Below are 26,487 nucleotides of genomic sequence, written 5' to 3' on the forward strand. Positions count from 1 at the left end.
GGTGCAATGCTACATGCAGCAGATCCCGGGAGAGCCGAAATACCTTGACCTTTGGCCCACCTCTGCCACTGCGTGAAACTTGTCTTGTACTTCTTGATGGTTGACTTTGCCCTGGAGCCTTCTAACACGGTTGGTAACTGTTGAGCCAACAGCGACATACCCGGTGACAGGTGTGTTGGCTCTCATATCTTCCTCACACACAAGCTGGGCAACTATGTACTCTGAACACATCGTTTCTTCCTAACACTGATCATCATCATCATCAACATCATCGTCATCATCGTCACCACCATTAACCTTCTGCGCCCTGGTGCTAAATCCCCTGATTCCTGCCACCAGCCGCCCTGCCATACTCAATAGTCCCAGTATGCATTTGAAAATTATCTAATTTCACTCACCAGTTTCGTAATTATTTCTTTTTGGTCGCATTGGAAAGCTACAGATGTTCTCTCTCTGAATATCGCCACTAGACACCCGGCAGGAGCAACAGAATCGCCTTCAAGCCTGTTGAGAGCTGCCCTATTGCGCCTGAGCGAGATTCTGTACCCACCTCCACAAATTTTATCATTTCTCAATTTTTACTCAACGTAGAACGATGATTCAAAGTCCTGCAGATTCATGAAGCTCAAGCGATTCATTTGATCTCTACTTCGCATGCGCTGTGCAGCGATGAGTCACTGGGAAAGTCCCCGTTTGAGGCACGCCGACGCACTTTGAAGCACTCTGCGTACAAATTTTCGAAACAATTTCAAGCGTATCCGTGTTTCGTTCTTCGATACTCAGTGATTCCGCACCGCGCTATATCAAACGACATACCACTGGAAAGCTTATTCTCTCACCTTTCCAATGAGCCAACATTCGCGACAATCGGATAAAGGACAATGGAGTTACGACAATTTGAACAGTGATGTATATGCAGTGTACAAGTATGCGCTTTTACTTGACACACATATGCGGCATCAGGAAATCAGGGTATGACGTTTTGACGCACATGTGCGGCATCAGTCCGGAAAGGGTTAAGGGGTCGTCGCAAAAGTTTTCTGTCGTCCCTGAAACGAACATCGTTCATTTCGTACTCGGACCCCCTCCCCTCCCTCTCAAACGAACACAGCTTGCTATGCTGGACGACGAAAATCGCATGCATGTACATGTCATATGTACAGTGTCGGTCAACTTGCGATTTTGGCTCGCACCCCCTCCCCCCCCCCCCCCCCCCCCCAAATGAATCATGTTCGTTTCAGGGACGACAAAAAACTTTTGCGACGACCCCTAACAACATCAACACAAGCAAACTTAGCTTTTTCTGAGTTTCGGGCAATACCGGACGTAGTGGCCCGTCTCTCCGCAATGGTGGCACACAGCCGTGGACTGCCGGGTTGTGGGCCTGGCTGGATCAGCTGGCAATCGTTGCGCTGGGGCAGGCCGGGCTGTTGCGGCACTCCAGTTGCCGGCTGGTGCGGGAGTGCTGGCCCGAAAGGGCTGCTGCTGGGGCTTCTTTGGCTTCGAGCCATCTTTCCCCTGCTTCGTGGCCTCGATGGCTAGGCGGAGACGTTTACGTTTGTCTGCACTGGCCAAGAGGCCCGCCATGCCGTCCCCTTCTGTAAACGCTGTGGCGGTGTCATGGCCATGGCGGTCTGCCACTGCCAGCCAGTCCAACCTCTTCTGCAGGACTTTGCTCGCGCTCTTCAGCTCCTTCAGCGCCTTGGTCTTTTTTGATTTTTTAACGAGTTTTTTGGCTGCTACCAGGAGGCCAGATATTTGGGACAGGCATTCGAACTGGTGCTGATAACTCAGTCGCTTCATACCTGGCATTGTATGAGGCATTGACTTGCTCCTCTTCTTACTTTTCCGCTTCTTCTTCTTGGATCTCCTCTCCGGAGACAACTCCGAGGACGAGCTGGACGAACTCGACGACGACGATAATGAAGAGGTGACCGGCGGCGCTTCCTCTCCTCCAGCCGAATAACTTGGCGTTCCAGGAGACGCATCCTCAACTCTACCTCGTCCTGCGAGGAGGTTTCAGCTGTCTCCCGGGCAGCTTCCGCACGACGACCTCTCGGCATGATTGGAGATATAAGTTGCCAAAAAAGAAAACGTTTCACCTGTGCAACGAAACAGACTGCACCCTTGACAAGCAAGACAAAAAGAAGGACAATCTTTTTGCGCAAGCGCTGTTTCACAGTGCTCGCTCAACAATGAATATGTCACTACAGCTGTGTTGTCACACCTGCCGACATGTCAGTAGCCTGCCGATTTTTGAGGCATGTCACGACCTGCCGACAATTGACCTTCTCCTGCCGACAACAGCCATGAAAGTGTTCGGTTTAGGAGTTGTGATCCAGATTTTTGACTTTTACTGCGCAGCACGAGTGTTTCCATAGCTCTCTCCTGAGGCGCTAAGCGAAATCATCATCCGTCTCGGGGAAAATCGGCAAACTCAGCCCGAGTGTCACGCAAAACCGTGAAATGTTTTTTTTCTTATCAGTACCGCATGTGTGTGTATCGAGGTCGCTATATAGGGGGGGGGGGGGGGGTCCGGGGGCGCAGCCCCCGGATGATGCATTTTATTTTTTCATGCTACTGATATTTGGCTAGAATGATGTGGCAACACTGCTACAGTGACGTCAACCTGCACTGCGTGCCACAACAAAAAATAATACCGGTAAGCATAAAACAAGCTTCGCACATATTCGAAGTTCGAGAGAACATTGCTTCTCGTTTCTTTCAAATACTCAGCCAACGAGAAGCGTACACTTTCTACAGACCCTTGAAATTTGCTACACGCTTCGGTAGTCCGATGCGGCTCTTGCGAATGGTACCGCAGACACCTGTTGTGTTGCCCTTGCGGTAGGTGGCTATCGGCTTGTGTACCAGTTGTCCACGTACAGCTTATACCCTTTCCCGAGAAACGGCTCAATGAGCTTTTGCACTACCACACCGCACCGAACACGCCAAGCTCCTGGACATTTTCAGGGCAAAAGGTTTCCTTGTCCTTACCAACGTACACGATCAAATTGAACAGGTAGCCACTGTCCTCGCAGAGGGCAAAGATTTTCATGCCGAAGCAAGCTTGCTTCGACGGAATGTATTGGCAGAATGATATTCTTCCCTTGAACGCCACTAGCTCCTCGTCGATCGAAATTTAATCATTGGGAGTGTAAACTTTCATGAATTGCTCCTGAAAAAAGAGGTGTCTTGGCGAGCTTATCGCTGGGATCTTCTTCAGTGTTGTCCATGAAGTGCAGGAAAATCAGGATAGAGGTGAAGCGCTCACGCGGCATCGTGTGAAAACGGTGTGGCGATGATGGGATCTGTGCTCCAATAGGGGTCAAGCTCGGGCTTAGGAACAAGGCCCATGTTGAAGAACAAACTCAGGAACACTTTTCATCTCGGGTACGGTAACGGGTGTCCACGAGCGGGTGAGGCTGCGCCGGGCTAGGGTTTCGGCATTAGCGTCGATGTATGCTCTTGCAAACCGGTTTGTCTCCATCACTAGCATGTCCCAAAACTGATCATGTAAAGAACAGCTTGACATAGTCCAGTGGAGAACTATCGGGAAACAGTCTTCGTTCATCCAGTACGTAACTGGTTCACGTAGGGACAAGATCCGTTGCCCACGGAAGTGTCAGTGAGCATGTTCATGTCCATTGTCTGCATCACGTATATGTACGTGATCCGTGGGCCAGTTGCATGTACACCCATCATCATGTGTGTACATATACCTATGTGATGCGTTGTGAAAAGGTTAAAAATCCATTGATACTGTCCTGTGCTATGTTAACTGTTGTACACCGCATGTGTGTGTGTGTGTGTGTGTGCGTGCGTGCGTGCGTGTGTGTGTATGCGTGTGTGTGTGTGTGTGTGTGTGTGTGTGTGTGTGTGTGTGTGTGCGTGGTGTGTGTGTGTGTGTGTGTGTGTGTGTGTGTGTGTGTGTGTGTGTGTGTGTGTGTGTGTGTGTGTGGTTGTGCACATACAGGGGCGACGATCATGCCGTTCAGACCTGGGCCGACGGTCCCACTGAGTTGATCATCCGCTGTTTGCACCGACTGTGTCGTGACAAACATGTCCGTGATGGTCTTGTTGACAAACACTTCCAACATTCACTGGATGAGCTCGCCAAGGACGACTTTGCCGGACAGGCTCTTCTGCAAGCACAGCACGAACAGTTTAAACTTACTGCAACAGGTACGTGCATGTGGAATTGCAATTGACAAACACGAATGCAATATCTCTCCTCATACACTGCCCCAGTCCTTAGCCACACATTCATTTGTTGAACATGTCTTGTTTTTGTTATCAAACCTTCCCCCGATGCAGTAATGGTTTTGAATGCTGCAGGTGCGGCTGTTGGATAGCTCTTGGTTGCTTTTTGTTGAGTACGAACTCACTGGCTGTTTTCTAAACACAGTTGTATAGCTGAGTGGTAACACGGCTGTGCGAACTTTTCTTTGCGAGCGTATTTTTAGTTTAGTTTTTTTCTGTTTTCTACTTTTCTTTCCTTGTCAGAGAAAGATTTCTTCTGCGCAGAACTGTTGGAAACTGCCCAGTGCCATGTGCAGCTGTTTGAACAGCGTAAGAAGGAGTTCAAGGTTAGCCGAACATCTTTTGTTTGTAACTTTGTATTGATATGGATGGTAATTTTTCTTGCTAGCAGTATGTTGAATTAGTTGTGTGCGTGTGTGCGCGCGGATGTGTGTGTGTGTGTGTGTGTGTGTGTGTGTGTGTGTGTGTGTGTGTGTGTGTGTGTGTGTGTGTGTGTGTGTGTGCACTTCAAATAGCTGTGCGGTGTAGACCAGGCTGAATAGTGATTGTCAATTCTTCAGTCTTGCCAGCTTTTCAATGGTGCAATCCCAGCACAAGTGTGTATGGCTTCTGCTGTAGCATCGCTATCATCGCCTCCGGCAATGGGTATCGAAAGGTCAAGATGCATGTGTCAGGGTGTCAGTGTGTCAGTCTGTGTCAGTACTTTGCTTGCGACGGGCGTACATATACTGCTATCCTAGGAACTGTTATCTCCTATATACTGGTATTCCTATGTACTGCTATCCCAAAGCTGGTACTGCATGCTTGTGTACTTATGTTATGTGTGTTCCTGCTACTCCGCAGGCTGTGTGCATGTGTATGTATGCTATCAGTAGCCATGTTGTATCTTGTGCGATAAGATTACCATTGAGGTTCATGTCTTCACACTTGGTCATACGTATGCTGCTCTGTTGTGCGACAATGTACAGTGTTGTCGCAACATGTGGAAGGCCATGAGGGACCGTGTAGGTGCTCAAGATGAGCTGCGAATGGCTACCACCCGTATCTATGGTGTGGACTCTGCTGAGGTTGCTGAGAAGGACCCCTTTGCAGTACATCGGCCGGCTGTAAGTCAAGGAAGATGAGGGTTTAGGCATTGATCCATCTATACATATACAATTATACATGTATCTGCAAAATATTCTTTATGTTTGTACTTCTGCACCTCCTTCTCTGTTACCCCGTGTTCCATGAAAAGGAAGAAAAAACCGGAAGACAGCAACAATTGGAAATGTGGGCACTAACACTCAGTGTCAAAACAGAGTGAACGTAAAACTAGCTACGAAATACGTGAAAAAAATTAGAGGCCGAGTTTTCCGCATCCGTAGGAACGCCACCACCCTTCAAAGATCAAGGCGCAGATGCAGCTCCTAAAGCGGTGGGAGGTGAGTAGATCAGCTCACCAGCATGTGGTCAAAGACCGAAAATCCCATTCACTGCATCCATGTTTTCCTCGTGCCAGGCCATGTGAAAAAAAGAAATTATTTACACGTTTGTGCGTGTGTACGTGTGCACGTGCACATATGTGTGTTCATCTTTGACAACCCATGTTCACACAGGTGAAGTTAGAGATTGGTCAGATGGGTGCGGAGCGCGCTGCAGCGGACACCAAGTACAAGCGCGCTGTCGGACGTCTACTCTATCTCCAGAACCTATCAAAGGTGAGGCACGGCTGCGTGATGCGCTGTTTTACTGCTTTGGAATGCAACTCATCTTTGCTCTATGTTGTTCCTCTTTGTATTCATGACCCTTCAGGATCATTTTTCACTTGTGTCTCCTGTTTGCGCACTTCGTATCGTCTGTTTGTTTGTTAATCCGTCCTGAACTGTTGTTGCTGATGTTTGCGCCCACTGTGCAGGCGGACAACGGTATGAACCAGGACACCTGCCCCATCTGCTGCAAAGTATTCGGCGTGGAGGTAGGCATACACATCCCCTGTCTGTCTAGAGAATAGCAACTCCATTGCATACTGTTGACTGCAGGAGCGGTGGAACTGGTGCGTTTGGTCAGGCCCTGGCGGACCAACTGTTTGGCTGCCAACCCATGTTTATCACTGAGGAGATCATCCTTGGCTGGCATCTGGCCCAGGGCAGGCTGCAGTGGAACCTTCAGCTCAACCAATCAGGCAAGCGTTTGAAGCGATGAGTCCCATCTGGTTGGGCAGTCCTGGACAACCTTCAAGGTTGACTTGAATCCCAGCACACACTGCTTGCACTTGTACATGCGGTGAGTGTTGGACAGTCAGTACCGCACTAGTGCAAGTCCATGCGTCAAGCTGTGTACCTTGTGAGTGAGATTGTCAAAACCCTGATGGTGCAGTGAACTGTTGATGAATGGGGTGACAACCTTGGAGAACACTCCGACGCGCGTGTTCCTCAGGGTTATGTTGTATATCTCTGCTTGCTCGCTTTGACTTTGGACTTCTTTAATGTCTTGCTTCTGTGCGTGCGTCCATGTGTGTGTGCATGTGTGTGTGTGGTTTTGCGACAGTGGCAAATCTATGCCTGTGGCCATTGCTTTTGCATGCAATGTGTCGACTCGTTGCTCATCGGGAAGAGCCGCACTAACGGCAAGGTGGCATGCCCTATGTGCCGCCTTGTGTCGCAAACATCAGAGATCAAATGTGTCACTGTGCCACGCAAGGACACAACACTGGAGACCGGCAATATCAAGGTACTGTGAACCATTGTACATTAGTTGTACTTGTCCTTCCCATTCCCGACAAATCCGTTGTGTTGTGTAATTGCTGCCATTGCTGGCTAGCACCTTTCCTACCTGTTAGCACATTGGCCTGTTTTGCCTGGCCAGGAGAACGTGAAGTAGATAGAATGTGCCAGCGCTGTACCTGGGTAACTTGCTTCAGCCTCTAAAGTGTGAAACTTGTTTCCTCGAAAATGTCTTACTCCCCTGAGGCAGTGGTGATCATGGCACAATGGCATTACATGTCGTACCTAGCTGTTATACATGGATATGTGACAGTCATGGTGTGCCCTGCTGTGCCTTCACTTTTTTGTTTGTTTGCTGTTGCATGGTTGTGTGCAGGGAGGACTGTCGTGCAAGTTGGCAGCAGTTGTACGAACAGTGATGGACCTTTACAAAAAGGACAAGGCTGTCAAGTGTCTAATCTTCTCTAACGTGAGTGCTTTGATCTTTACAATACTGTCTCTTCAAGAGAGTGTTTGTCTAGTGTTTTCCCCACGCAGTGTTTGCCCATGAAGTTAGATTTACAATTAAGTTTGTACTGCGTGTAAGACAACTGAGTCACCGCAGTTATTGGTTATTTCTATTGCTTGCATCCAGAATAGCCAGTATAATTGTTTGCCAAAAAGATCCGGCCAATGCTGCATGCATCGTAGTCGACTACTTTCCGGAGGATGCAGGAGGAGCAGATGCAGCTCCTGTGTGCATGTGTGCCTGAGTAGCGGTTTGTATTTAAGTCAGTGAAACCTGTCTAAGCTGACCGCTCAAGGGACCTTACAAATGTGGTCGCCGTACGGTGGTCTTCTTATCCAGGGTCATTTCACTAGGAATAGCATCCACTGGGAATAGCATCCACTGGGAATAGCATCCACTGGGAATAGCATCCACTGGGAATAGCATCCACTGGGAATAGCATCCACTGGGAATAGCATCCACTGGGAATAGCATCCACTGGGAATAGCATCCACTGGGAATAGCATCCACTGGGAATAGCATCCACTGGGAATAGCATCCACTGGGAATAGCATCCACTGGGAATAGCATCCACTGGGAATAGCATCCACTGGGAATAGCATCCACTGGTCTTGGTTCTAGTGGTCCTCTGGGACAGGTTCACTGTAGTTGTAGTTATTTGCTGTCTGGGACAGGTGGTTGGTCGCCTTGGCAAGTTTTACTGTATAGCTTTACACAACACTGCTGTTGTTGCTGCTGCGGCTGCTTGTGGTGGTTATGTTTCACTGTGTTGAAAATATCCAGTGGAATGAAGTACTGTCGCTGATATCTCACGGCCTAGCACTGAATGGCATCAAGCACGCCAGCCTCATGGACAAAGCTGGTACAGCCTTGCAGGTATGCGTGTTTCTATTGTAGTATATTGTCCATTGAAGACATCTAAATCACCCCTTATTGGTTGAGCTTGTGTGTCCTAATCAGGGCCGACGCCACTGGTACGGCCGGTACGGCCATGGCCGTACCAACTTCCCAAAAAGTCGGTCCACGTGGAACGTCCAAAACCGGGGAGAAAAAGTTTCGATGTATGATTTTGTACAGGGAGTCGCCCAGAGTGCAGGATTTGCCGTCTAAATTCCAAAAATATTCTGGGGGACGACCCCCAGACCCCCCTTAAAGATGGCCCTTCGGCCGCCCCGCTCCGCAGAAGCTGCCTCCGGCCCTGGGACTCCTAATGGACTTTGTGCTCAGAGAGCACTTACCAGGTTTGTTTCCTTCATTTCACAAACCTCCTGAGTGAATTAAATAGAATGCTGAACAGGGAGTTTGTAGCTCGTTTTAACTTCTGTTTCTTTCTTACTGTTTTGCTGCAGACAACTCTGCGGACATTTCGTCAGGACCCCAGTGTAACTGCACTCTGTCTTCACTTGCGAACTGCCGGTAATGGATTGAACTTGATTGAAGCCACTCATGTGCTGCTCGTTGAGCCGTCCCTCAAGCCTGCTTTGGAGATGCAAGCCATTGGCCGTGTGCACAGAGTTGGACAGACAAAGTGAGTGTGTGCGTGCGTGCGTGCATGCGTGCGTGTGTGCGTGTGTGTGTATGTGTGTATGTGTGTATGTGTGTGTGTGCGTGCGTGTGTGTGTGTTGTGTTGTGTATTGTATAATTTGTATTTTATGGTATTGTTGTATTGCTTAGTTATGGGCTATGCTAGGGCACAAGTCTAGTAGGTTACGTGTATGCCGCTTGGGGTAAATGGTGCAACAGCTGTACTTTGTGTAAATCACCCCGAACGTCATAAAGCTTGCGTTTTTGGGAGATCGGGTCATCTAAAGCTAGATGTCATGTTACATCCTATACATCTTATGCACATTGTACAGATGTACGAATTCCCGTAGGTGTGTACATGCCTAGCCGTGTACATGCCCAGTTGGTTGTTCATTGTGTGCCATACATGGGCGTTTTAACAAATTTAGCCCAATACCCAATGGCAGACAGTCGCTTTTCCAGCTTCATCACTTTGGATAGAGCTAATGACTAGCTAGGTCTTCGTCCGAAAAGGTTGTTGCACACAATACCTGCAGGGCAAGTTTTGTAGCAGACAATACAGATGACACTGCAGGGTCCTGTACATTCCACACCCAGCCGGGTCTACGGGATTCCATGGGATTCTTCGGGATCCTACGGGATTTCGTACAGGACGTCACTGTGCAAACGGCTTAATTCTTTTTTTCTTTGTCAAGAAACGTATCCCATTGTACTTTGTTTGCAGGAAAACATATGTTCATCGCTTTCTTGTTGAAGGCTCCGTAGAAGAGCGTCTCTACCAACTACTGGGCAACCAGAAAACAAGCTCTAGCTTGCTTGCCAGGTATGCACTTGCCACAGCTTTCTGATGTTGTCTGTCTGAAAGGGTCCTATCACATGATGGTGCTGTGTTTGTAGTTGAGATTGTGCTTGATTGCTCATTGGGTTTTATACTGCTGAGTGTTGGCGACACAGTGCTGCTACTGCTGCTACTACTGCTACTACTGCTGCTACTACTGCTACTACTGCTACTGCTGCTACTACCACCATTCTGTGCTTGAAGTTCTATTACCGCTCCTTTTCAAACATTTCTCGGATGAGTCCTTTGCCAGAAGTATTTTTGTAGCTTTGCTTGGAGTGCACTTTTAAGTTGTTGTTGTTGTTGTTGTTGTTGTTGTTGTTGTTGTTGTTGTTGTTGTTGTTGTTGTTGTTGTTGCTGCTGCTGCTGCTGCTGCTGCTGCTGCTGCTGCTGCTGCTGCTGCTGCTGCTGCTGCTGCTGCTGCTGTTGTTGTTGCTGTTGTTGTTGTTTCTACCACACTGCAGCCCAACAAAGAAGAGTAGTGGTGAGGACGAGTGTGCTGACATGACAGTTGATCAGCTACAACAGATCATGAATCCAGACCTGCTGCCGGCACTCAACACGGCGGCTACCACTGCTGCCGCTGCCCAGAATACTGCACCACCCGCTACAATTGTTGTTGGCGACGATGCGCAATGAAAGTTTCATATTGCTCGTGAGCGTTTGTAGCAGACTCTCTGAGCAGACAGTGTGCTTGCTCAGTGTACTAATCCGTGTGTACCGTGTCAGGTCATGTCGCTGCCCCCCCCCCCCCCCCCCTACTCCAGACCGAGGGATCAGTTTTGGCCATTCTGCACTGCCATTACTTTCGTGAGCTCACGGGCACGGCATCCATGGTGTGCTGTATGGTATGTTTCTAGTTCGAACCACTGGTGCTCCTTGCTATCTTCGCTATCACGGCTGATTCGCCAGATGTCTACTACACTGCTACTTTCCCGCTTGGTGTGCTCCCGCTTGGTGTGCTCCCGCTTGGTGTGCTCCCGCTTGGTGTGCTGTTTGGTGTGCTGTTTGGTGTGCTGTTTGGTGTGCTGTTCCGTTCTTTAGGATACTAGTAGTCTAGTTTCAGGTGTGGATATTTGTCGGGGGTTTTTGAACTTTTTTCTTGTTTCTTTCCTTAGCTGTGATTTGATGTGGTGAGCATTTTACTTTCAACGGGTTTTTTTTAACATGCCAGCTGTGCTAGCCTGCTCCACTCTGCTTGGTAGTGCACTACTGCTTTCAGCCGGACTGAACATTCAGTGTACTGCACCAAGGGTCCATTGTGGACCGTTGACTACATCCAGAGTGGCTGTGTGATACTCTCGTGGTGGCTTACAGTTGCTTACTTTTACTGCCTGCGACAGGCATTTTCGTTCACGTTACTCCCACATCATTGTTTTAGGCATCTCAAAACATCTTGGCTGTAGTGGCCGAAGGGCTGCTGAATAGCTTGACAGGGCTCGCTTTCAGCAAGGAGCATAGCAATGCCAAAGAGCTGCCGGGTATCTGCTGACTCATATCATTAGCCATCAGTGCAGCATAAAGCAGGAGCATGAGAGCATGAGTTGAAATGAAACAACTGGCATACACACCATAAAATCCACCATGAATATTGCTACTTTGACTTACCTTCATCTTTCCTCAGTGCTGTTGGTGTTCTGTTCAAGTGTATCAAGTTTATGATGCTGTTTGTGTGCACAAACTAACCTATCATCCTATGAAGTATCTTGTGCTCTACTCTGGCTGAGTGCCCTATAATTTTATACCACTCATGATAATTATCCTACACTGATCCAAGTGTGCTATACTACACGCCACTATGAAGCTTATGAGAGATGAAGTCACTCTTTGCCACATTCTATATCCCTTACAATGTACATGCTTGGGCAGTGGTTATGACCATGAGGGTAGATCAATCCAGGGCGTACTCAAATTGTAAAAACCTGAATTTTAGTACTCCCTGGATCGAACAGTGTCATACGTGCACGTGTGTACGCGTTGGTTGTGTGCACCTGCGTGCTTGTGTGTGTGTGTGTGTGTGTGTGTGTGTGTGTGTGTGTGTGTGTGTGTGTGTGTGTGTGTGTGTGTACAGTCAGTTAGACTTTTACATTAGAAAACAAGAAAAGGAAAAAGCTTACAGGGTCAGTAATCTGGTGTTGAACCTGCTTGTAGCAGTTTTAGAAAATAGATACAACAATAATCCGCAGATCTTCATGAATTTGACGCCACGCTGTCTCAAGATAATGCTTTTCAGAAGGGTATCAAAAGTGCATAATAATTGTTATCCTTTCCATTGTACATGGCCTGCATGTACATTCATTTCTAAAATATACTACAATATATTAAAGTGTAGTGTTGCGTAATTTCCAGTTCCTATTATGTTTGTAAGCAATGTATATGATCAGCAAAAGTGTCTCTCAGGTAGTACTACTCCCTGTTCTCAACTTTCCTCATCAAGATCACCAGTGCAGCCACTGTCAGAGCTCAGTACATGCTCATGTATCTGCTGGGAGTGGCTACTGAATAAGTCCTCAATCTGCTCCAATGTCTTGCCTTTCGTCTCCGGCACTGCAAAATAAGTGAAGACGACCAGGGCTAGGCAAACAGCAGCCAGAAAGAGAAACATGCCGCCATTGCTCATCAACTCCGTCAGCTGTGCAAAGTAGCGAGTGTTGAGGAAGGCATTGAGCCAGTTGGTACCCGCTGAAATGGACGACAACAGTGACTTAGCTCGAGCGGGGAACACTTCAGCCATGAACAACCAGGGGATGATGCCAAGACCCAGGGAGAATGCCGCTGTGTAGAAATATATTGAGAAAATCGGCATGGCAATGGCTGCATCACCGTGGATACGGTCACTGAAGAAGAAGAACAAGCTCATGACTACACATGCCAGCGACATTCCAGCACCAGCTGCCATGAGCAAAGGACGGCGTCCACTGCGGTCAATGATGAACAAGCTTATTGCCGTCACAACAGACTGCAGCAGAGGCAACACAGAACATGAAATATATTGTACATGACATTGTACGGTTGTATAAGTACGTCATCACTCCGATGGATTAGGACCCAGAAGCAGGTTGGGTCAGTACTAGCTACTAAAGCATGCTTGGTTGATCACATCCAAATACCGGTATGGATTGAACAGCTTCAAAATCCAGTGTACCCAATAACCCATCTCCCAAAGTGGGAGTCAAGTACATGTAGCCAGATCCATTTTTACCCGAAGTGCCGTTACTGTGTAGCATTGCGCAGGGTGCCGACATCTTTTGTGTGTGTGTGTGTGTGTGTGTGTGTGTGTGTGTGTGTGTGTGTGTGTGTGTGTGTGTTTTGAGTGACAATCGCAGACAAATTATTGCATACTACGGTAGAGTCGCGCGCTGAAGAACGTGGAGCCCAAAAACGTCCAGCCTGAAATTCTAAGAACGCCACAGCCTAAAGTTAAGAACGGTGGTGTTGGTTTTCTTGCAGCTTGTGGGATACATATGATCCAGTACAGATTGTTTCTAAGAACGTGCTATGAACGCAGCCAGATTGCTGAAAAATAAGGACGTCCCAGGCTAACCCCTTGGAAACGACGTTCTTGGGCGCGCGACTCTACTGTACTGCAAAACTAAATTTTGAGAGTCTGACTTGGCAGAGCAGGATTCACACCCGTGCATGCACGCATACACATACACACACACGCGCGCGCACACGCGCACACACACACACACACACACACACACACACAATGACAGCTCACCTGAACAAGAGCCACGCCAATGCTGACCACTGTAGCCTTGTTGCTTAGTCCAGCATTGTTGAATATGATTGCAGTGTAAGCAGTTACAGCAAAGGAGCCCGACCACACTTGAAACAACATTAGCGCAATGGAAATTGCCAGGGGCTGAAAAATACGCCGCAGACGGAAATCAAGCACTGAGAACGTTGGCGCTTTAGCATCCTCCTCTAGTTTTAATTCAATCTCACTTATTTCAGTGTGAATTGGTGAGTGAGCAGTTCCTCGTAACCACTGCAATACCTTGACACCCTGAAGGAAAGATGACAGCACGGAACACAGCCATGATTGTTAAAACAGACCTCTCCAGACCGAGTTGTCACACTTCCCAGCTACTTGTAGGCACAACCAGATGACAACCACAACACCGGGCGTGACAGATTGCAGTTCTGTACAACAGCTTTAAAACAATGCTCAGATGACCGTGGCAACAAGAAAGAAGACAAAACACCATTGAACAGGCAGCGGCAAAAACACATTTCCAGCTACTGTCACAGAAGCAGCAGATATGCATGTATCAACATATTTCTCCAAAGCACATTGTGATCCACCCGGGCAAACAAAAGACAGAGAAGTGACTCTTTGACCGTACCTTTTCCTTTTGTCCATTCCTGATGTACCACCGTGGTGTTTCTGGTAAGAAAAATAACAGGGCGGCAAGTAACCCACTGATACAGGCACCAACAACTGCCATGTGTCGATAGGACACGTCAATGCCGATGGCAAAGCTCACAACTATCCCAATAGACATGGTAAGCTGCAGTGTGGTTGTCAGTGCTCCGCGCAGACGTGGCACAACAACCTCGGCAAGATAGATCTGTCAGAAAAGAGTGTGCAGTTGGGAGTAGGTGACCATGCATACAGATGCACAATTACACACATGCACACAAAATGGCGGTGGATTCCAAAGAATTACAGACCAGTGAACGCTATAGTTTCAACACACGAGTACATGTACTGTATTTTACTGGTTATAAATCGACCCCCAATGCTTGGGGCCTCGATTTACCGGTTCAATATCAATATGATCAATAGTGGTTAAACCCCGGCTTTAAGTCGACTACCTTTTTTTATTTTTTAACTCGGATACTGGGCCAATAAATAGAATTAAAATAGAAGAAATCACATGGAAACGAGTTATGAAGCAACTATCCACAACTGTAACACGACCCTTTTTTGAATTCGGTTATATGTCATAAAAGGTCGAGTTATACCCAGAAAACAAAATACAGTCAAATCTGCCCTTAGCGACCTCTGCTGTAGGCGACCATCTACCGTTAGCGACCGATTTTTAGTGCACCGACGGTTTCACATACAAACTGATCTGTCCAGAGCGACCATCTGCTGTGCGCGACCAGCGACCGCGATTTCATGCACGATGGCTGCATTCAAATCTGCTGCAAGCGACCGCGACCCAGGTTCAGTCAGGTGCGAAACTGTACTTGCCTGTGCGCTGTCAACTGCAAGGTGTGAAAATGCGCTGTCTTGCAAGTGCGATCGACTGGCCCTGGCCTGTACTGAGGCTGCGCTGTAGCTCTCAAGATTAGCCCTGGTATGTGCACTATTCTTGGGTTTGTGCACCCCTATATTTTATTGAATATCCAATAAAATGATATTACGAATCACATTATTCTCGTCGATTTGAGTACATGGAAGCATATTATTATTAGGGCTCAAACGGTCACGGTTTTACCCCTGACGGTTAACTGCTAAGCTAACGGTCGGTTAACCGGTTATAACCTATAAGCCACGGCAATCCTGCGCACTCTTTTTTAACCGTATATTTGACTATACTCATTCAAAAAATGTACCCTATTCAGTACAACGCACACTTGTACATTCTCTTGCATGCTCATTCATACATACTCTCACACCAAGAGACCAGATATGACCGAGTTGACAGCCCAGAAATTGCGTACGCGTGCGACAGCCCACGAAAGTGCACACTTTGCAACGACCTGATACTTGAAAAATTGACTGAAAAGTTACTGCGTAACCGTTATCTTTATCGGTTAACCATTAATTCTTCGTAACCGGTCTGCAACCGGTTAATCGGACTTATCGTTTGAGCCCTAATTATTATGCATGCCCGTTTTGTCGGATTTACCATACATCTGCCGTAAGAGACCGCTTATTCTTGCACCAAGGGGCGGTCGCCTACGACAGATTTGACTGTACTTGTAGAGTGCTAACTTCAAAACAATTCATTACCATTTACTTGCGCATACACATGCAGAGCAGGTGATAGCGTTGTGATAGCGGTGGAACATCTCCACTCACCGGGTTAACCAGTACAGATATGCCCACGGCCAGCCCAATCACAACACGGCCTGCAATCAAGGAGGCCAGACTGCGTGCACAAGCAATCAAGATCCATCCTGTCAGGCAACAGCAAGGCAAGAAGCACACACACACACACACACACACACACACACACACACACACACACACACACACACACACACACACACACACACCAGCATGTGTTGATATGTGCCATCAGATAATTTTTAAATTATTTGATGGAAAATAACAATCAAACTGGTCTTCTAAGCTTTGGTAAGGCACTAGGACCGTCACTGACTGGTCAGCTCCTAGGCAACGGGTTAGACTACCGTAGAATCCCGCGGATAAGCCCATGGGCTTATCTCAGTCAATATCTGTTTCACAAGGACATTTCAGTGGGCTTATACGAGAACATGGGCTTATACGCGGGCATGGGCTTATACGCTGACACCAAAATTGTGCAATTGAAAAGTATCAAGGAAGTGAGAAGTACATTGCTGAAAACCGCTGTTCAAACAAAAATGATTGTGTTGAAATGTACAAAAAAACATGGTACATGAATGACCAAGAGTCCATAATTTATGGACTCTTGGTATGACCTACAGTCCATTTCAAAACTATAGACGCGTACCTAGGCAAAAACCGTTATGCCAGCATCTATACCACATAAAATCTGTGATCACTTTGTGCATAATTTTTTCCAAATTGGGCGTCTGTTATCCAATCCTTTAGAAACTATAATGAGAGTAATTGTGGAGCAATCCTGAGCAATATTTCGAAAACTATTCTCAAAAAGTTCCAGCCAAATTTGAAATATTTCAAAAACCCTATGCGTCTATAGTTTTGAAATGCACTGTAGGCCCATGGGCTTGCACGATGAAGCTTTGTGATGTTTGAACTAATCCTGGGCTTATGCGCGGTGGGGCTTATCCGCGGGATTCTACGGTATGATTCTACAGTCCTGCAGAGTAAGCCAATATGCATGCTGTCTAGACTGCTTGAATATGCAGTGGGAAGTGGTGGTGGTGTGTGTGTGTGGGGGGGGGTAATGTCACTTCAGAAGTCACCTACCGATGATAAAGAGTAAATTTCCAATCATTAGTGATGGTTTCCGACCAGCGTAGCCAGCCATAGGCCCACCGATAAGTCCACCAGAGAACGCTCCCAGAAACACTGCTGACTGTTTGACAGATGTGTACACACACGCACGCACACACACACACACACACACACACACACACACACACACACACACACACACACACACACACACACACACACACACACACACAATGTCATGATCAGCTATGCAGAGAATGCAAGCGGCATTGATTGTGAAGTTTGACCTTCACTGCGCTCTATGTGTACGAAATTTAAAAGATGTGTGTGTGTGTGTGGCCGGGGGACTCTTGTCCACCGTCCACCGTCAATAAGAATACCCGAAAATCGATAAAAAAATAATAATAAAGAAAGAAGCCTCCAGTGACAGCGAAGCAACAAATGAAAACCTGAAAAGAGCCCGGCCCGATTGCGCCCTGGTATCCCCTGTCTGAACTGCAAAAGAGTCAAAAGTAACGCTGCATTTCCATTTCAATTACATCATGCACGGCACAAAAAAAACATCCGAGAGCCACAGGCACAGGCGCTGCTTTCCGCCGGGTACGCGGGTCGGATTTCTTTGGCCAGGAATGTACATGTGTGATGTAAGTATCAGTGTGTCTAGCTCTTCTGAACAACCAAGAGTCCTCCACATGCACAGCCAGTTACAGACTCCACATGCACAGCCAGTTACAGACTCTCGATGTTGTGCAAACCCATGAACTACACATGTATGTGGAACCCTTCGGTGGGCACAATTAATCACCCGAAAAAATCTTAGTTCCAAGGATCACGTACTCCAAACCAGCTGATGTGCGACTGATCCAAGGACATCTTATAACCATGAGTGATTGCTTCACTGCCATTCTTCACCAGAAGCTGTTCGCTAGCAGGACTGGTAAAGCCCAGCGAATACCCAACACAAACCGAGCCAATACTGACGAGCAGCGTTACCAGATAGGACGGCTTATTCTCACTGGATAACCAAGCTGCGGTGGTGCCCCTCTTTTGCTCGTGGTCTACCAATAATGGTGACTGAATAGTATCTCGTCCCTCATTAGCCATGTCTATTTTGCCAATGAAACTCAAAAGGAGATCATAGGTAGTCACCAGTCAAGAAAGATCGTAGAACATTGGACAAGCCTTCTCTCCCTCTATTCACAACATCGCCCGACATCGCGCGACAGGGCACCAAATTGCAAAGCCAGACTGCTAGACTGTGCATGTGAACAAACATTTTCATTTTGAATATCCCTCAATATTTTTCTTGGCCCACGTGCATCACAAGGGAAAATCCCAGAATACGCGGTCGATGTAGAATCATGTTTTGCTGTTGCTTCCAGCCAGGGAGTCGTATAAATACGACTCCCAGCTTCCAGCATTAATTTTATTCTCTGTTGTTTAGGGCCTGGTCAGACTGCGGCAAATTTTGGTTGCCTGACGAAAACAGAACAGCGTCCAGAATTTGAATCGCGATCACACTACAAATGTGGGGAGAGTGAAAATTCAAACTTCATTTCGAGCGTCAAGTGGTAATCTCCACGAACGACGTCAAATTCCTTCACCTTGGGGATCGCCAACACCTTCAGTGCAATCCTTGCAACCATCCTTATGAGTTTTGTTGTTGTCCGTGGCCAATTAGCTCTTCGATATCGAGATGAAAAAATCAGTGATTATCAGCGTCAATGGCGTATCAGCGTCAAATCCTGTTTGGAGCGGAAAAGCGTGGTCCGTTCTTGCTTTTTTTTTGGAGCGTCAACTCTCGCTTTTGCCGCTCTGGCGGCAAGTTACTATGGAGATTCGGATTATAATCCTTGGATTATTTCGATTTTGCCGCAGTCTGACCAGGCCCTTACACTGTAGATCTAGAGGTTCTGCAAAACGAAAATGTGTACGAACTTTCGCTCTACGTCACGGAGTGAGAAACTTCGCACGAACTTTCGCAACTTTGGACGCGAAACCTGCAGGGAACGCGAAATGAACTTTCGCAGGAAGTTTCGTGAGATTGGGTCATGTCGTACGTGCACTTGGCGCGTGCAAACTACGAAAATGTGCAGAACACAAAGTTCGTGCGAAAATTCGTACACATTTTCGCAAGGCCTGTCGCGAAACTTCGTTCGAATTTTCGTTGTGCAGAACCTCTCTACCATGTTTGTTTAGTTGTTTACCACCCTCCCACGGCCATGGCGCCACCTGTCTGCTGCTGTTTCTTGAACACAGTTAGTGAAAAAGTTCAGTGTTTATTCGTGACATGTAGGAAGTGTTCACGGAGTCAAGCCTATGCGCCTGACAATGAAGTTGTAAGGCCAAAGATAATTTCGTGTTGTGCCTGCCGACTCCTCATGCGAGCATGCATATATTTATGTGTGTGTGTGTGTGTGTGTGTGTGTGTGTGTGTGTGTGTGTGTGTGTGTGTGTGTGTGTCTGTGCATGTACGAAGGTAGGGCCATGCATTAGGGAGGTTCCGGAGTACGACTTTTCGTGCCAAAATCCGTAGAGGCGCTACGGATTTTTTATACGTCGTTTTCGAGCAGTGAAATGTTCCGGAGTACGGAACTTGTGTGTTTGCCTAGGTTACGATCCCAAACACGTCACATTCCCGCGCTATGCCTTTTTATTTTGAAAATTTGTACCGAAATCAAAACTTCCCGCGGAAAATCGATGTTTCTCGTACCAAATTTGTACGCGAAAAATCTTTCTGCACCTGATGACGCAAAATCTCCATACGAAACATGGTTCGTGTGAAAGCCAGTCCACACGGATTCTCCGTGCCGAAAAATCGTATGGAGCATGCCTGGAAAAAATCCGTAGCGCCCATACGGATTTTGGCACGGAAAATCGTACCCCGGAACCTCTCTATTGTCAGGGGCGTCGGACACGGTACGGTCACTACGGTATTGACCGTACCACTTTTTGCCCCAGGTACCCCGTGAATCAATAAAATACACTGATCTGGACTAAAATTCCAAAATTTTCGGCTCCGCCATCCTCCCCCCACGAGTAAACTGTACTTCAGATGACTGACCGTACCACCCTAAAATACCTTCCGACGCCCCTGATTGTACTGTGCATTCATTTAGTCCGCCAGCCAGATTGGAAAATTGTGACGTCTCAAAAACGTTTTCAAGCCATTGCCATGGCAACATGATTGAATGTTAAATTAACGCATGCTCCGTACGCGTACGTCGGAGAAACACATCAGCCTCTGGCTGTGCAAGTGGCAGATGAATAATTTGCAAAAGACATGTACCGCGCATAGTTGAGCCGGTCATAGGTGAAGCAACAAGGCAGCACTCTGCGCACACAATCAAAGTGGAGTTCCCAATCACTGGTACAGCTGGCACGGATAAGGCAAGGAGAAGGTCCACCATATTGATGTGTGATGAGCATAAAGCACACCATGGATGACAATGCATGCCGTGGCAGTGAGCTCACGAAAGTAATGGCAGCGGCGAATCGCCAAAACTAACCCCTCGGTCTGGAGAAGGGGGGCAGCGACATAACCTAACACAGTACACATGGATTAGGACACTGAGCGAGCACACTGTCTGTTGAGCGAGTCTGCTACAAACGCTCACGGGCAATATAAAGCTTTCATTCCGCATCGTCGCCAACAGCATCTGTAGCGGGTGGTGCAGTATTCTGGGCAGCGGCAGCAGTGGTAGCCGCCGTGTTGAGTGCCGGCGGCAGGTCTGGATTCATGATCTGTTGTAGCTGATCAACTGTCATGTCTGCACACTCGTCCTCACCACTACTCTTCTTTGTTTGGCTGAGGCATGGTAGAAACAACAAGCAAACAACAACAACAACAACAACAACAACAACAACATCGTGAGAATAAAGATTTGAAACAACAACAACAACAACAACAACAACAACAACAACGACAACGACAACAACAACAACAATCGTGAGAATAAAAGATTTGAAACAACAACAACGACAACAACAACGACAACAACAACAACAACAACAACAACAACAACAACACCGTGAGAATAAAGATTTGAAACAACAACAACCACAACCACAACAGGTTATAAACTTATAATGTGCACTCCAAGCAAAGCTACAAAAATACTTCTGGCAAAGGACTCATCCGAGAAATGTTTGAACAAGAGCGGTAATAGAACTTCAAGCACAGAATGGTGGCAGTAGCAGCAGTAGCAGCAGTAGCAGCACTGTGTCACCAACACTCAATGCGCAATCAAGTACAATCTCAACTACAAACACAGCACCATCATGCGATAGGACCCTTTCAGACAGACAACATCAGAATGCTGCAGCAAGTGCATACCTGGCAAGCAAGCTAGAGCTTGTTTTCTGGTTGCCCAGTAGCTGGTAGAGATGCTCTTCTACGGAGCCTTCAACAAGAAAGCGATGAACGTATGTTTTCCTGCAAACAAGGTACAATGGGATACGTTTCTTGGCAAAGAAAACAACAGGAAATAAGCCTTATGCACAGTGACGCCATGCACGAAATCCCGTAGACCTGGTTGGGTGTTGAATGTACAGGACTGTTATGTGTTATCTGTATGTATAATTATAACATTACCCGAAGCCAAAGTGAGTATGGGCTGATATTCACTACAAACCGAGGTCCCCCGAGGTTCGTATACAGTCAACTTCGCGTACAACGACACTCGGCGGAGCATCAGAAAAGTGTCCTTATGCGCGAAGTGTCGTTATACCCGAAGTCCCATTATATGTATTCCAGTTGGATGTGACTTTGCTCTGGGCAAGGAAATTCTGTCGTTATTCGCGAATTGTCGTTATATCCGCAGTCGTTATTAGCGAAGTTGACTGTACGTGGTGAATATCAGACCATACTCACGAGGCTGAAGGTAATATTCGACTTACATGTATACCTACATATGGTGATATTCACCTTCGTATATTGCCACGATCGCCGCCCTCATTGTCAAACGCATCTTCGGCAAATTCTAGTTTGAGATCGACAGTACAGCACAGTGCAGTCCTGTCCTAGTGCAAGATGAAAATGAGCCATGTGCTGTGGAGATCAGCTAGACCATGTAGCAGCTAATGACTCGGCTAGTCGGATCAGGAGACCTGAGCGGCTAAAATATTTGACCAATCACATTGAAGCACGGGATCAAGATTCGACTAATCCTGTGCAAGCAATTTTGATTAGCAAGATTTGGCCAACCATGTGCTTGCGCAGGCTATTACTAAACTGGTCAAACGACCATGTATAGCACACAATGAACACCCAATCGGGCATGTACACACCTACGGGAGTTCGTACATCTGTACAATGTCAGGGCTCACCACGACCATACAAAGCGTCAATAACGGTCATTTGGATTTGACCAATCAGCGCACAGCAAAACGGGCTGTTTCTTGCAATTGTGGGGTGTTTTCTGAGTGGAGCTTGGCTGTATTCGTTGGTTTTAGACATTAGGCCATTGTGGATTCGTGTTCAGAAGGTGTGTCTTTGGGGGGTTACCGTCTCGAATTTTTCGATTTGGCCTTCGTTTGGCTGAGATCGGATGGTGAAATCACTCAAACGCGAAGGCGTGCAAACAAGTGAATGAAGAGAAAATTAGAAATCGGGGACGGTAAACCGATAGAGAATTCCAAGACCTTGAAAATGAGCTATCGATGATGAGAATCGGCCAAGGAGAACCGCTGTTTTACTTTTTTGAAGACATCAAGGTCGGCCGTGCGTCGCCGCGCGCACCAACAAAAACTGGCAGCCGTGCGCATATCTGCAAGTGCAACAAGAAAGGGCGGAGGAGACAGCAAGCGTTCCAAGTGAAGAGTTTACCTTCGTGTTGACTCAAGCTAAGGACTCATGCCAGTCAGGGATCATACTAGTCACCTCTCATCATGGTCATGACTAAGGGATTCATTTGTGACAAGGAAACTCCCCACTCGCAGCGTGAAAGCTGCGAGGCCAAACAGAAAAGAGTGTGCCGAGTCGCGATCAGGAAACGCTGAGTTCTACTGACAACATTGGTTAGCTAGGCGCGGCAAATTCTTGTAGATGCCAGGACTCAAGTTCACCAGCACCCCACGGACATATCTTGATCGACACCCACCAGCGGATTGAGAAAAATGACCAAGATTGCTTGGAGAAAGGACGTCTTCTCCGCGTGTCTTTCTCGACATCAAACAACAAGATTCGCTTCGGCACTGGCCCTTCGCTGTACAGAGTAGACCAGGAAGTCGTAAAATACCGGTATTTTACGACTAGACTGTACATCGCTGTACATCGATGAGCATGAACTCGGGTGCGTAGCCGCTATGACTGCACAAACTCTGGTTTTGGCGGCATTCAAAATGGTGGTCGACGCTTTTTGAATTTTGTATGGTCGTGGTGAGCCCTGAATGTGCATAAGGTGTAGAGGATGTTACATGACATCTGGCTTTAGATGACCCGATCTCCAAAGAACGCAAATATGATGTCCGGAGGTGATTTACACAAAGTACAGTTGCACCATTTAGTAGGTATTTACCCCACGTGGCATACACGTAAGATTTGTGCCCTAGCACAGCCCATAACTATGCAATACATCAATACCATACGATACACGCACACGTACACACACACACACACACACACACACACACACACGGGCGGGCGCACACGCACACACACACTCACTTTGTCTGTCCAATTCTGTGCACACGACCAATGGCTTGCATCTCCAAAGCAGGCCTGAGGGACGGCTCAACAAGCAACACATGAGTGGCTTCAATCAAGTTCAATCCACTTCCGGCAGTTCGCAAGTGAAGACAGAGTGCAGTTACACTGGGGTCCTGGCGAAATGTCCGCAGAGTTGTCTGCAGCAAAACAGTAAGAAAGAAACGGAAGTCAAAACGAGTTACAAGCTCCCTGTTCAGCATTCTATTTACATGTATTTGACTCGGGAGGTTTGTGAAATGAAGGAAACAAACCTGCTATTAGTGCTCTCCGAGCACAAACTCCATTAGGACACACAACTTGTGACACAAGCTCAACTAATGAGGGGTGATGTAGATGTCTTCAATGGACAAAATGCTACAATAGAAAGTTTAGAAACATGCATACCTGCAAGGCTGTACCAGCTTTGTCCATGAGGCTGGCGTGCTTGATGCCATTCAGTGTTAGGCCGTGAGATATCAGCGACAGTACTTCATTCCACTGGATATTTTCAACACAGTGAAACATAACCACCACAAACACCCGAAGCAGCAACAGCAGCAGTATTGTGTAAAGCTATACAGCAAAACTTGCCAAGGCAACCACCTGTCCCAGAAGCAAATAACTACAATGAAACCTGTCAAGGCGACCACTTGGATAAGGCAGCCACCTGTCCCAGAGGACCACTACAACCAGGACCAATGGCTGCTATTTCCAGTGAAATGACCCTGGATAAGAAGACCACCTGTACACGGCAACTACATTTGTAAGGTACCTTGAGTGATCGGCCCAGGCAGGTTTCACTGATTCACAAGCAAAACGCTATTCAGGCACACATGCAAACGGGAGCTGCATCTACTCCTCCTGCATCCTCCGGAAACAAAAACGTTGTGACTCCATCGACCTGTCAGTTCCGGTAAATTGAGTTCTGAGAAATCGAGCGGTGGTGACTCCGAGTGATACTCGAACGGTGCCAGTTTCTTTCGTATATTAAAACAGCGAACATACTTCAAACAAGCATATCCACTTATTGCCTTGAACTGTTTTTGTTCTATTGACACAATTTTTTTGAACAGGGTAACTCCTTGCCAAGAGTCCTTGGAATGGAAAGATAGTCAAACAGTTTTGTTTCCGGAGGAAGCAAAAAAAGAAGAAAAAAGACGGTTCGACAGGGATGCAGGTTCATCAAGATTTCTTTAGTCTAAATTATCCCATGGTTTGCAACCATTCATAAAGCTCGTTCAACCCTAGTCAATAGTACATGTACACGTACTGGCTAGTCTGGATGCAAGCCATAGAAAGAACCAGTAACTGTGATGACTCAATTGGTTTTATACAATGTACATGATGAATTGTAAATCTAACTTCATGGGCAGACATTGCATGGGCAGACATTGCATGGGCAGACATTGCATGCTGAAAATACTAGCTCAACATTCTCTTCAAGAGACAGTATTGTAAAGATCGAAGTGCTCACGTAGGAGAAGATTAGACACTTGACAGCCTTGTCCTTTTTGTAAAGGTCCATCACTGTTCGTACAACCGCTGCCAACTTGCACGACAGTCCTCCCTGCACACAACCATGCAACAGCAAACAAAACAAAAAAGTGAAGGCACAACAGGGCACACCATGACTGTCACATATACATGTATAACAGCTAGGTACGACATGTAATGCCATTGTGCCATGATCACCACTGCCTCATGGGGAGTAAGACATTTTCGAGGAAACAAGTTTCACACTTTAGAGGCTGAAGTAAGTTACCCAGGTACAGCGCTGCCGTCAATGCCTGGCTCAGGATACACTGATGTCTGGCTGGTGATTGGTTGATACATGTATCTGGTTGATACCCATCTGATAATCGGTTGGAAAGAAACCCTGGTTAATTTCAACCTAAACAGCTGCCTTGTAGGCTGGCACATTCTATCTACTTCACGTTCTCCTGGCCAGGCAAAACAGGCCAATGTGCTTACAGGTAGGAAAGGTGCTAGCCAGCAATGGCAGCAATTACACAACACAACGGATTTGTCGGGAATGGGAAGGACAAGTACAACATGTACAATGGTTCACAGTACCTTGACATTGTCGGCCTCCAGTGTTGTGTCCTTGCGTGGCACAGTGACACACTTAATCTCTGATGTTTGCGACACAAGGCGGCACATAGGGCATGCCACCTTGCCGCTAGTGCGGCTCTTCCCCATGAGCAGCGAGTCGACACATTGCATACAAAAGCAATGGCCACAGGCATAGATTTGCCACTGTTGCAAAACCACACACACACACACATGGGCGCACGCACAGAAGCAAGACAAGAAAGAAGTCCAAAGTCAAAGCGAGCAAGCAGAGATATACAAGATAACCCTGAACACGAGCGTTGGAGTGGTCTCCAAGGTTGCCACCCCATTCATCAACAGTTCACTGCACCATCAGGGTTTTGACAATCTCACTCACAAGGCACACAGCTTGACGCATGGACTTGCAGTAGTGCGGTACTGACTGTACGACACTCACTGCATGTACAAGTACAAGCAATGTGTGCTGGTATTCAAGCCAACCTTGAAGGTCGTCCAAGACTGCTCAACTAGATGGGACTCATCGCTTCAAACGCTTGCCTGATTGGTTGAGCTGAAGGTTCCACTGCAGCTTGTCCTGGGTCAGATGCCAGCCAAGGCCAGGAAGAACCGTGAGCTTTCAGATGGGATCTGGAGCACTGCTGAGCATCTGCTGGGTATCCTGAGGCATGGTGATGCTGTGACTACACGCCTTGGTGGAGAGAAGTACTCAACCCTGTCGTGGTACCTGCCTCTCCTGTAATCACTGTGTGCAACGATGATGGCAGTGGTGATGACGACACCGG

General features: G+C 47.2%; 3 protein-coding genes across 3 annotated transcripts in view; 1 reads left to right on the top strand and 2 right to left on the bottom strand.

Moving 5' to 3' along the window:
* LOC135806185 (E3 ubiquitin-protein ligase SHPRH-like) overlaps nt 1–11,117 on the top strand; it is a 58,779-nt gene extending 47,662 nt beyond the window's left edge. Inside the window, exons 22-32 of the mRNA XM_065320339.1 lie at nt 3,977–4,185; nt 4,507–4,589; nt 5,232–5,369; nt 5,862–5,963; nt 6,161–6,220; nt 6,793–6,975; nt 7,345–7,437; nt 8,260–8,352; nt 8,826–9,004; nt 9,726–9,824; nt 10,304–11,117. Of these exons, the coding sequence (XP_065176411.1) occupies nt 3,977–4,185; nt 4,507–4,589; nt 5,232–5,369; nt 5,862–5,963; nt 6,161–6,220; nt 6,793–6,975; nt 7,345–7,437; nt 8,260–8,352; nt 8,826–9,004; nt 9,726–9,824; nt 10,304–10,478 (1,414 nt within the window). The 3' untranslated portion in view covers nt 10,479–11,117. The remainder of the gene's footprint in view (nt 1–3,976; nt 4,186–4,506; nt 4,590–5,231; nt 5,370–5,861; nt 5,964–6,160; nt 6,221–6,792; nt 6,976–7,344; nt 7,438–8,259; nt 8,353–8,825; nt 9,005–9,725; nt 9,825–10,303) is intronic.
* Nucleotides 11,118–11,952: 835 nt separating this feature from the next.
* LOC135806186 (uncharacterized) lies at nt 11,953–18,208 on the bottom strand. Its single transcript, XM_065320340.1, has 6 exons — nt 17,782–18,208; nt 16,957–17,065; nt 15,880–15,977; nt 14,192–14,416; nt 13,564–13,851; nt 11,953–12,798 (listed from the first exon to the last, which is right to left on the bottom strand). Exons 1-6 carry the CDS (start codon nt 18,046–18,048, stop codon nt 12,259–12,261), a joined length of 1,527 nt encoding a protein of 508 aa, XP_065176412.1. The 5' UTR covers nt 18,049–18,208; the 3' UTR covers nt 11,953–12,258.
* A 1,839-nt stretch (nt 18,209–20,047) lies between these two features.
* The window catches only part of LOC135806187 (E3 ubiquitin-protein ligase SHPRH-like), a 54,047-nt gene continuing 47,607 nt past the window's right edge, over nt 20,048–26,487 (bottom strand). Inside the window, exons 27-32 of the mRNA XM_065320341.1 lie at nt 25,706–25,888; nt 25,107–25,199; nt 24,038–24,130; nt 23,612–23,790; nt 21,281–21,379; nt 20,048–20,752 (exon numbers count right to left, since the gene is read on the bottom strand). Of these exons, the coding sequence (XP_065176413.1) occupies nt 20,578–20,752; nt 21,281–21,379; nt 23,612–23,790; nt 24,038–24,130; nt 25,107–25,199; nt 25,706–25,888 (822 nt within the window). The 3' untranslated portion in view covers nt 20,048–20,577. The remainder of the gene's footprint in view (nt 20,753–21,280; nt 21,380–23,611; nt 23,791–24,037; nt 24,131–25,106; nt 25,200–25,705; nt 25,889–26,487) is intronic.

This window comes from Sycon ciliatum, chromosome 1 (assembly GCF_964019385.1).
Source record: "Sycon ciliatum chromosome 1, ocSycCili1.1, whole genome shotgun sequence".
In the NCBI taxonomy this organism is placed as follows: Eukaryota; Metazoa; Porifera; class Calcarea; order Leucosolenida; family Sycettidae; genus Sycon; species Sycon ciliatum.

Bases quoted from the DNA above. Each gene is read 5' to 3' on its own strand.
- LOC135806186 (XM_065320340.1), bottom strand. From the start codon at position 18,048: ATGGCTAATGAGGGACGAGATACTATTCAGTCACCATTATTGGTAGAC. The intron at 15,978-16,956 runs GTAGGTGACTTC...GTTGCCTGACAG, and splicing joins AAATTTACTCTTTATCATCG to GATGGATCTTGATTGCTTGT. The intron at 13,852-14,191 runs GTACGGTCAAAG...TCTTTCCTTCAG, and splicing joins GGAATGGACAAAAGGAAAAG to GGTGTCAAGGTATTGCAGTG.